General features: G+C 46.8%; 1 protein-coding gene across 2 annotated transcripts in view; it reads left to right on the plus strand.

Moving 5' to 3' along the window:
- The window catches only part of WBP1L (WW domain binding protein 1 like), a 239,616-nt gene that overhangs the window by 112,622 nt on the left and 114,854 nt on the right, over positions 1-12,140 (plus strand). For both annotated transcript variants that reach the window (XM_078643669.1, XM_078643670.1), the window contains exon 2: positions 10,529-10,631. In XM_078643669.1, coding sequence (XP_078499795.1) covers positions 10,529-10,631 — 103 coding nt within the window. The remainder of the gene's footprint in view (positions 1-10,528; positions 10,632-12,140) is intronic.

Raw genomic sequence — 12,140 nt, forward strand, 5'->3', positions numbered from 1 at the left:
TCCCCATACACCCGGCCACTGGGGTAATGGTGAGGAGGGCTTTACACCTTAATTATGGATTTGTTAGTAGCTCAAAGTGAGAGTGGGGAGACGTTTTCCTAGTTGGCTTTGGGGCTCAGACAACCCTTGCTGCACAGGGAACAGGTCCTATGCAACAAAAGGGCGAGATGTTGGTATTTGTTCAGTTTTGTGGCACAAAGGGCAGACTGCCTGCTTTCGGCCTCAGGAATAGAAATAATGGCCCAGTGGAGTGGCTATTATGGTGCTGCAGCTGCATTGGCATTAGATCCCAGGGGTGTGAGGGCCCCACTAAACCCCCATTATGGATTTTGTACTATAATTCCTTGCTTGTATTAGGGTTCAGTGGTGCTTTCGGCATCGGGACTAGTAGCCCAAGAGAGGGGAACATTGAAGCAGAGGAAACACTTTCGTTTGGGCCTCAGAGAGGTGACCTAAAGGAAGATTGGGGGTGGTAGGGCTTACAAGAGGCTGAGGAGACTGCCGCTCTGTGACGTAGTAGTTCTCATTAGTAAGGCAGGTGAGAGGCACTGGGACCCAGGAGTGTGAAGGGCCCACTGCATCACAATTATTACTGTTACTTTACAGTTAAAGCATGAGGAGAACATTTAGGCTGAGGGCACCCATTCTGCAAAGAGGTTGACAACCTGTAGGAGCTATTTTTTCTGAAAGAAAGTCTGTTTCAAAATTGGAGTGATGGCCAGGCTTGGTGTAAGAGGGGATAGTCTGCTACTTTAGGGCTGCAGCTATCATTAATGTTGAAAGTACAGTTGCATTGCGGCCCAGGAGTGTGAAGGACTCGCAAAACAGTGAGTAGTTTTTTTTTGTCTATTTCAGTTTTTAATGTGTTTGCTCTTTTAAAAATGTCACATTTAGTGGAATCATGAGTTACTTAAAAAGTCCCTCTGAAATTATCTTATAAACCTCACCCTATGCGCTTATCCCTGCCCCGCTTTCTACACCAAGTTTTTCCATAAAGCTTTGGAGGGGACCTCACTTCAAAACATTTTGGTTAGAGGGGCTCTGAGCAAAAAAGTTTGAAGAGCTCCGGACTAAATAGAATAATAGTGAGGCTCCAATCACTGTGGGCCTCATTTTGAAATTGCAGTGTCTAATCCAGCAGGACTTTCTAGTCCCGCTAAACAGGTCTGCTGGGGTTTACATATAATACTGAGACCATACTTGAAAGCTAGGGAACATGATGCCAAACTGCTCATGTGTATCCACTTTCTGGTTATGGAAAATCCTGCTTCGTTCTACCAGACTTATGTGTCTAATGGTGGACAGTGACTTCCCCAAACTTGATTTTCATGGATGATGTGAGAGTACAACAGGATTACCATAATGCACTCCTCCTCAGACACCCCCCAGCGCCCAAGTTTCATGTGGCCAAAGACTTTTGCCATCTTGAAAATGCCTAAACTGGGTATCGTTGGCACTGGGAAGTTTCACCCCAATGGTTAGGGAGTGTTCAGGAGTCCTTGCCACCTTCTAGCTTGTGCCAGGCATAAAAGCGGCACTTCAGAGCACTCCTGGACCTGATGAAGTTTACAAGAGGACCAAACGAACTGACTGACACAAAAAGATCTCTGGAAGGACTGGGCCTGCTCTCTTATACATAGGACACAGAAGTGAACTCCAAGGGTCCTAACGCTTAAACTCCTGTTAAAGCTACTGGGATTTGACAAGCTACAATAGGCCGTAAATCTGCAACTACTCAGCTGACTGATGGCAACTGGACCCTGTTGTTGGCCTCTTGACACCCTCTGAGTCTCTTAAGTTCCTGCCGCTGAGATCCTTGGAGAGTACCTTTTAGTACTCTTGCGTTGAATTGGGACATGCCTGGATGGTGTGTCCGATCCGTGGTCCATCACAGCCAGTGCCAATTGCGCCTAGGTCCTGGTCTACCTCGAACATGGACTATCTTTGGCACTTTATGATTCTTGTTGGTATTCGTACTTAAAACTTAAAAAATTAGGGTCTCCAGTTCCCATTATTGGACTGTTGCCATTTCGGTTTCATTTGGTTATTGCACTTTACTCTTTCTCTTTATTTTGAATTTCGGTTATATTACTGTTTTGGTACTGCATAAATACTTTTCCACATTGCCCTAAGGTAAGCCTGTCTGCTCTGTGCCATAGCTACCAAGGGTTGAGCTCAAGTTAAGTCATTATTATTCAGGCGGTGGCAGTGCCTTACGTAGGTGTAAATGCGGGGAGTCACCGGAATGAAGACGATTCCGGTGTGAAGATTACCCCCTCCACCGACCTAAGAAGTGAAGATAACTGTGCCTTCACATTATAAAATCCTGGAAATACCAGGGTGATCCGGTAAAAAACAGTGAGTCTTTTTCTTTTCTGGTACACTGAGGTTAGGGTACGCCTTAGCGTGCGTATACCGCCCAGTGTCGCAGTTTGGTCCTGAAGAAAGCTCGGCTAAAGGGGCCGCTATGAGCAGAAACATGTCGACCATTTGAACCACTAATCAGGACTGTTTGACTCAAATTTATAGTCAAACCTGTCCATCTATCCTTTTTTAAAATTGTGCCTGCTTCAACCTTTATTAAAATTGAGTCTAGGTTGGAACGCGCACTTTTTTATTCTTACACTTTAATTCACTATCACTTTTTTGCACTGCTTTTAATCTAGTAACCAGCTCCACTGCAGCTGCAGGTGTAGTAGCACACCGGGCATGCATTTGGCATACCCGGTGAACAACCCAATGATGAAGCATGTCACCCAATAGACGGGTGAGTGAGGGTTTTATAAAAAATCATTTTGATATTTTTTCTATTACACACCCACTTGCTTTTCTCTGAGTCTCATTTTATATTTTCCACTGTTTGAGTCACTCCTTTGTTGTTTAACTGATATTTTGACTGGGGTATAGGAGTGTCCCTGAACCCTTCCTCTCTTGTTGTTTCTACACACAAGTTAATTTAGTCATTTTAAGGGATCACCCTGATAAGAGTTGCTTGTTCCTTGAGGTTGGCAGGTACCCATCCCAATTAATAATACCGTTTCTTACAGTATTGCTTTATTCGATGTTTAATCAAAGGGCAACTTTCTTGCCAGTTGTGTAATGTATGTGATGTGATTCATAGGCTAGGTGGTGGAGGTTGTATCCAAAAATGCCAATTAATTTGAGGCACCATAAAAACACATTTTCATAGTTCTACATTATACTAACTGTTGGAAATTTTCTAGGGTGCTTTTCCTCGACTTTTTGTTTTTCTCCTTTCCAGTTTTCCACGGATCTAAATGCTAGCTTCAGGACTTTGAGCGTCTTTGACACTGATATTCCGTGCCAAAGTGCTGTGCTTGTCATATACATGATTGGCTGATTTGTGTTAGCTGCAAGTCCTTTGTCTATGGGTAAGACATATTCCCAGGGCATGTATCTCGAATGTTCCTCCATGGGCCTGCTGCGCTGGTTGTGCCATCCATGGAGGTAGGTCATCCATTGTGCCCCAGGTTTGCTCTGGTGAGGCCTGTGTGCACAGGTTTCTGTTACTCAGCTTGGCATTTAAAAAGCTACGTGCCAGGGTTCTGCATGGCTGTTGCTATATAGGAGTTCTCCCTGGTTACATGATGCAGTGTTGAGAAGAGGTAGGGCATGTGTGTTACATGCAAGGGTCGTGAATGGCATTCAGTGGTGTGTTCGGTATGACCGGGCCTGCTTCTCACATTGGATTAGCTAGGGAGAATGTAAGGAAAGTATTTTGAACAGTATTTCCTATGGTCAGAATAGTAGCAGTATAGTGTTTGGTATCGGCGAGTTTGTAATTGCGAATCCTCTGTATTAGTGAGAGTGGATCCAACATTATGTAAGTGGAAATGTCACTTTGGGGAAGTGGGCATTTCGATGCTCATGGCTGTGTCTGACAGCTTATCTACAATCCACATCTGGGTGCTGGGGGGACAGCTACATCGGTGTATTCCTGATAGGCCATAACTAGGGGCTCAAGGGAAACTGTCGACCTCTGAATCTGAGGGGCCTTTCTGGGACGGTTACATAGAGTTTGCACATGCATTCCAAGGGGCAGGGTCTTGGCCTCTCTAAAGATAGTGATCAAACCTCCCATGGTAGGATGGCAGACAGGACAACATTTAGAGAGGGTCTGTGCTTTTCAAAGGTGGCCTTTTGAACTGATTGGATCTTCAAAGACCAATGTGGGTATAACTAACTGGGCTCTGGCCTCCGAAAGAAGAAACACTTTTGGATTTGGAACCATATTGCACTGGTTCAACGCTGGGACATTTGCAAGAGGAATCATTAGAACAGGAGGGACTGCAACTGGATTATCAGCGGACTTGTTGTGGCCTGTAACTTGTTGTGCTCCAGAAAGGGAATATCACTTGGTGGATCTTTCCTAGACATTGCTGGCCTGCAGCTAAGTGCCAACTATCGTGGAGGGCGCTAGTGTGCCCGCTGCAAAATGGCCGCCACATACAGGGGTGTGGAATTTATTGAAATATCTACTTGTCCATGGGACAGGTTGCTTCATAAATCTACTTGTCCTGTAACAAAATCCACTTGTCCCTTTGGTGCCATGTTGTGCGGCGCAACATTATGGCAGCAACCTCATTATATAAGAGCTCTTATATAGCCTCTCTGATTATGCCAGGGCACATACCATAGTAGTGTTTGAATACTAGCAATCCCTTTATGTTTCTACGTTTCTGCAGATCTAAATACTGGGACTGAAGGTAGTGGTAAACAATAGTTCCAGGGTTGGAGTGTCCTTTTGAGTCTATGCAAACCTACTAACTTGCATTAAGGGTTTTCAAAAACTCTTCTCTAATCTTGTCCAATACTGAGAAATGTTGGCAATTTACTCCTGACAATGGCAGACGTAAACCTTCTTCCAGTGTTGGGAATAAAGTGGTTGGAGGGAAAATAAACTTTCAAACTCTCAGGTTATCGCAAGAGCAAATCTACACATGCACATTTGCTCATGCTAAAATGCAGTTCACAAATATTTTCTAGGAGTACTATTTCTTGCCCGACTGCTGTAAATTCTTGAGAATTCACGAAAGCCATATAGCTGCCCTTACTGCAAGGACATATCCCAAAGGTGCACTTTTGAGACTTTCTTTAAAAAGTGGGCCCCTAATTTGGTCTGGGTTAACCATGACCTTTTGTGTTTATTAGAATTCTCTCTCTGTATCGGCGGGCTTCACGGTGAGTGACAGCATTCTACTCTTTCACACAAAGTAGTTTTGTTCAGTGCCACTAACTAATGTAGCAGTGTATGCTTTTTTGAGACCAAAAGCAATTTTTGCTTTTGCCAATGTTTATTATAATGGTGAGGATCTAGCAGCTCACACATCAATAAGGTTTTATAAAAACCATGCCAAAACAAGTCACGCATTGCCAAAACTAAAAAGCTGAACACCATTTCAGACCTATTGGCTTCGCCAATGCTTGTTTATTTTTGTTTCCCAAAATCGTATTGAAACTGGTTACACTGATTTTCTAATATGAATATTTTGGAAAAATACTAGCATGCATCAACAGATTTGACTAAATGATGCTGCAAAGAAGTGGTACCTGAAATTTTACAGTAGTTTAGCACAAAAATGTTTTTCCTACTTTCATTTTTTAGGAACATTTATAGTGAAAGCAAATAATCATTAATCTTACTTTCAAGCTTCTGCAAATATTTGCATCTAATCAGAGAGCATTCTGGGAGCATTATGCATATCCTCATATTGCTAAACTTTTAAACATTGAAACCTTGTGTCCACATTTTTATACTGGAACCACTGTCAGTAGCGCTGTCAGAACTTACATTTACTGAGAGCGCTCAGCCTAATAAGAAAGGCTCTCAATTAATGAACCATAAATACAAGTTTGAACAGCATTAACATATGCACACAAATATTAACTTAACTGCAGGCAATGCCATTCCCTGATCCTTAATGTGGTACTGCAAACTGGCAGCCAAAGGGTGTGTGCTGCTGGGGGTTGGGCCTGCTTGTCCCAAGGACAAAATGCACATTAAAACTTGTTGCCCTTGACCCCAAACAAAATGTCCTGGGCGTCGGGCTATAGGAATTCCACATCCCTGCACATAGTAAGTCTCTGGAGGCTGGGCTGCTAATCCGTTATTTATCTGGCAATTAGGGCGCCTATTGTGGCCGGAGAACGGGAGCAGGTGCTCCCAGATAGCTGCTGCCGCCATGGGGTGGGAAATTGCCGGGCTCGGACTGCATTCAGAGCTCAATTGGTACGGAGGCACGGGGGTGGCCTGTGGAGAAAAGATGGCAGCCCGGCCTGAGCTGTAGTGCAGAAGACGCGGCCGCGATCGGCGTGACCATTGCCATGGCCACATGGAGGCTCGACTGAAGGGCGGAGGTGCTATTGTGCTGCTTGGAATCACTGCCGGGGCAGCTGGAGACCAAGTGTGCTGGCAGTCAAGAGGAGATCCTTGACGGCGAGCCCTGTGGGAGTTTGTGACTAGGTTAGTGCCGGACCCCGCCAGGACCTGCTGATGCTGAGCTGAGTGGAGGGGCGCCTAGGCGGGGACTCATCGGCTGGGAAGTCGCCCGGTGGCGACTACCCGAGGAATTGGGATGCCAGCCTGCCCAATATTGGTGACCGGGACAGCAGCGGGACTGCGGCTGGGCCAGAGCAGCCTACTCTATGCTAGGGGATTGAGATCGGCTCACGGGGCGATGCCTCTGAGGCTTGCCTAGTCGCAAGGGTACAACGGCCGCTGCAGGCTGGGGATGGTTGGTCCTGTGCTTCTTGACTCGTGTCGCCCAGCACTGGTGCCTGGGGGGGGCTGAAGCCCTGAGATCTGTTAAGATCCTGCTAAGGAGAGCACCCCCGGCCGCACGTCCTAGCAGCACACCATGGGCAAGTAAGACACTAGGCAGCCCAAAATATCGTTTGACTCACGCAGGAACCTGAAGGGAATCACTCCCCCAGTGGAGGAGCAAGCTGAAGCAAGCATGTCGTCTACATCGAACCCTGAGCCAAATATCCGGGAAGTGTTCGCAGATTTGAAGCACTCCCTGTCAGCAATTGACTTGAAGACTGACTCCATGTCTGACTGACTGGACCGGTCCACGCAGAGGTTGCACCTGACTGCTTGTTGTCTGTGCCTGCCTGCGAACAGGCTGGGTGGACAGTAGGCTGCGGACTGCTCTGACTGTGTCAGTGATGAGGCCCTCACAATCTGTGGCTGGCCCCCACAGTGTGCGCGCACCACAGTGGCTCACGGCGGTTGGTTTCCCCCCCCCACCCCCCCCCCCCGGTGTGCATGGATGCATGATTGTACATGGATGACTGAATGACTGGGATCGTTACCGAGATGCGCGCGATAATAGCCGTAACCTGCAATGTGTGGGGTCTGAACGATGGAAGAAAGATGCAATTAATAGCAGCGCTTCTCAATCGCTATGGGGAAGATATCTGCTTCTTACAGGAGCTACATCCTATGGGAACCTCCTTTTTGGAGGGATGTATGGGCGAAAAGTGCATAGCAGGTTATTCCAATTACGCCAGAGGCACAGCCATCATCCTTAGAAAGGGCCTCCATTAGAACACGCGCACTGCGATATGTGATCCCCAGGGCCGATGTGTGATCGTGGCGGGAATCCTCGGTGGACATCCAGTGCGACTTTTTTCAGTACATGGCCCCAACACTTATGACCCCCAGTTCTTCAGTGAGGTGTTGCGGCTGGCTGACACTCTTGGCCCCGGGGCGGTGCTATCGGGCGGTGATTTTAACGTGGTTCTCGACTCCGACCACGACAGATGAAGCACCTCTCGCAGACCCCAGCCCCGTGCCGCGGCGCAACTGCAAGCCCGCACGGAGGATCAGGATCTGATTGATACTTGGCGTACGAGGGTACCTGTATTTCTTCCTCGGGCCCCTCGTGGTCCAGAATTGATTACTGCCAGAATTGATTGCTGGCTCACACCCGGAGACGTGGTCTCGCCAGTGTGCCCGCTGAACCTTGTCTGACCATGCTCTGGTGCTCTTGGAGTTCGCTCTGCCGGATGCACTGACCAGAGCCTTCAGCTGTAGACTCCCTGCTGGGGCCCTCCGCGACCAGGTGTTCCGTGAGAAGATAGGGGCTGCTATCAGCGACTACTTTGACACCAATGCTGGCTCCGTAGACTCCCCGTCCACACTCTGGGTGGCGTTCAAGACTGTCATCTGGGGACAGTGTATCACCAAGCACTCTGGCAACCTGCGTTCGCTGCGGGGCGATCTGCGATGGCTGGAGACAAAGATTAATTCTCTCGAATCGGACTTCTTTGTATCCGGCCGGCTCTCGACTCTCCGACAGATTGAAGCTAAAATAGCAGAATTTGAAGAGGCCGTGCATAGAGAGGTGCACTTCCTAGGTCAGGAGGCGCGCGCTTGCCAATTCGGTGAGGGTGAACGGGCTAGCAAAACTCTAGCGGGTCTCCTTAAAAAGCTGTGGGTCTATGACTATATTTGCGAACTGCGCACAGGCGAGGACCTGGTCGTGGCTGGACAGGAAGCCGTTCAGGCCGAAATGACTCTATACTATGCCTCACTGTATGTGGCACGACCGCAGGAGGCCCTTCCTGACTTGCTCCCTTTTTTCAACTCCATTGAACTGGTGTGGCTCAGTAATGAGCACCGAAGATACCTGGACAATCCCTACTCGGTGGAGGAAGTGGTCAGTGATTCGAGCCATGCCTGGGGATAAAGCGCGGTGGCTGGACGGCCTCACCCCGCCTTCTACAAGGAGTATGCGTTGCTTCTTGCTTCCCACCTCCTCAACATGTGAGGATTCCCTTGAGTGACGCGTTCTCCCTCCCTCCTTCCCTGCGTGAAGCACTCCTCGTGACAATCCTTAAGCCGGATAAGGACCCACTACAGTGTGAGTCGTATCGACCATTGTCGATCAATGTAGACAATAAAAATTCTTGCTAAAATGCTGGCTGTGAGGTTGCTTCCACTGCTCCCTACCATACTCCGGCTTGATCAGTGTGGCTTTGTACCAAGGCAGGGGCCCTGCTTACAATCTCCGTACTCTCTTTGCAGTAATGCAGGAGATAGACTTGTCCATGCCTGCAGCTGCTGTTTTTCTGGATGCAACTAAAGCGTTCGATACGCCGGAGTGGCTATACTTGTTCTCGCTCCTTGCCCGCATCGGTCTGAGCCCACCTCTTCCTTAGATACAACATACATGGACATCTCTTTCTACTCTTACTAACTCCATCATCACCCTTACGGCAAAACAATCTGGGGATGGAGTCGATGCCCATGCGCACTATCACCAAAAGGAGGAGTCCCCTTCGAACAAAAACAAGTACAAACATCCGGACCCAACACCAGATGGTGATCTATGCTAAAGCACATGACTCTACAGCTCTAAATGCCAAGAACAGATGCATACTGGGTCAGTAGCATTTTCCCTATTGCAAACAACATCTGGAACCATAAAGCTGCTATGCGTTTTTTGTATGCCGTGTTATCTCCAGCTGTTTGTTTACGTGTTGTATTATTTATTTATAAATCAATACGTAATAGAAAGTCTTAAGGTTGCGTGGAGTGTTCATTTTAAGCAGTCTCTCGATGTATTGTATTTTAATTTTTATTTGTATAGCAGTCTGTATTAGGAAAAGAATGTTTTAAGATTACCGGATCTGTATTGTTAATTTTTAATGTGCTTTAAGTGTTTATTCAAATAGCTCACTGTCTCTTGAAGTATTGCATTTTATTGTTTATACTATCTGCTTTTATGGCCCATGTTGATACGCCAAAATAAGGTTTCTTTGACTAAGATCCAAGATGGTCCGCTAATTCAGGGGGTGATGCCGAGAAATGATGATCTGGGGATTCCTTCACCGAATACTCCGCTATAATGTTCTAGGAATCTGTGTTCTATCCTTGCTACTCTGCAACAGAGATTCTCAGGGTTGACCAGAATAGTGGCCTGGCAAGCATCATATGAGGAAGTAACTGGAGCAAAAATTAGTTTTCAAGTAGCTGGCCTTGAGTAGTCCTCATTTAAGTAGGTATCCTTCCACTTGTGAAAACTCACATGCTGCTAAAATGTTGTTAGACTCATTCTCTTTACATTGTTTCTAGACCAGCATTAGACTTGGCTTTTACTGTGTTCTAGGTACTCTAATACATGTAATATTTTCTTAGCCCTGCGCTGAATCCCACCAATTAATGGAAAATGGTCCTCCAAGCTTGCAGTCTTGTGTTCATGCCAGTTGATCTGCCTTATCCACCCATCTTCATTTAACTGCAAACCAATAAGCCTTCAACTGATTTTAGTCTTCTTCAGATGGTTCCTGCATGCCCTTCCTCTTCCCATATCCTTCAGCACCTTGCCATGTAACTGTCACTATTATGTTTCCTGTGCCATGTTAATTTGGAGACTTGCATTCCTCTCCCCTTCAATCCTCCTCCGTTGTCTTGGCAAACATGTAATACCACTAAAAATAATCCTATTCAGAAGTTTGAGGCGACCTGTTACTAACAGACTCTATATTCTGTTTCCTTTAGGACAAGGAAATCTGCCTTGGTGTCAATAATCAGAGTTACATTTGTGAAACTGGGCATTGCTGTGGGCAGTCGCAGTGTTGTAATTACTACTATGAACTTTGGTGTAAGTATTTGTCATCTTTGGTCCCCTTTTTTTTGTAGAATGGTTTTGTTTGTCTTGGAGTTTTGCGTAATCTACAAGTATGTATTTTGAATAACTGGTTCTTTTAAGGTTGTGATTAAACTTGAAATGGGTGAAATGCTTGCAAACGTTTCAGCCACGGGAAATCACCTGGGGACCCATTTGAGTCCCAGTATTTTTGGCCCCTAAGCCACTGTGGATCGGGACTAGCATATATAGAAATCAGGCTTGGTCCTGCTCAAATAGGAACATTTCAACTGAATTGCCAGGTCACGTCCCTTGTGGACAGGAACACAAGCAACCCCTTATGCCTTTTGACTTTAGAGGCCTCATCAGCCATGTGCAACTTGGATCTGTGGTATAATCATGAGACTGTAAACGTGGGTATACCCAATGAAATTTAGGCATCACCTTGAAACACCAAGGTAATGGGTGGAACGCATCCAAGTTCCCAGCACTTATATTTAGTGCAGCTTTTATCATCTTGACGCTGATTCTCCTGGGAAATGGTGCTGCAGTCACTTGGCAAGTCTCTAGTCCCAATACCCTCCTGCTGAAGCAGATAGATTTCCATTTCAATAGAGGCCCATCCACTCCACAAACAGCATACACTTTCGATTTCATCATAGAAAATAAAGTGCTGTTGTCTGGCATTCACCACTGTTTGAGAGATCCCAGGCCCAGAATCATTGGCAAGTAATCATCTGACATATGGCACCTGTATGTAGTTGGGACTGATCCATCCCATATTTGAATCCAAAGGAAAGGCTTCTTTGGTCCCCTGGCGACTTACATGACCTGTAGATGGGCTTATCATCTGCTTAACTTGGATTTTGCGGTACAAAAGGGGGTGGTGATGGACGGAGCATCCGAACCAATCAAACACTCACACCCAGTCAAAAGATCTGGGTTTAATTCATCACCGTTCTTTAGCCCACTCTGCCACCCCAGTTCAGACATGGCTATATGCAAATCAGTCTGACCCTGTGCCTCATGGGAACAGTCCAGCCCGAACTGCCAAGCCATGCCTTCCCTGGACCGGAAACAAGCTTCCGAGGACTGGTTTCTGGCATTACAGCCGTCTTCAGCCCGGCTTGCTTGAATCCAGTGGCAAAGTGAGCAAGGGACTCACGTCTGAGCATACCCTGCCACACTTATGGCGGCCAAAAGCGGTACAAAAGGGGGTGGTGATGGACGGAGCATCCGAACCAATCAAACACTCACACCCAGTCAAAAGATCTGGGTTTAATTCATCACCGTTCTTTAGCCCACTCTGCCACCCCAGTTCAGACATGGCTATATGCAAATCAGTCTGACCCTGTGCCTCATGGGAACAGTCCAGCCCGATCAACTGTGTTTTTTGCAATTTTCACCCCGAGTGGGCTGGGTATGCTCAGACGTGAGTCCCAGGCTCTCCACACCACTGGAGTCAAGCTATCCAGGCTGATGAAGGCTGATAGCCAGAAACCGGTCCTTGGATGCTTGATTCTG

This window comes from Lissotriton helveticus, chromosome 5_1 (assembly GCF_964261635.1).
Source record: "Lissotriton helveticus chromosome 5_1, aLisHel1.1, whole genome shotgun sequence".
NCBI lineage: Eukaryota > Metazoa > Chordata > Amphibia > Caudata > Salamandridae > Lissotriton > Lissotriton helveticus.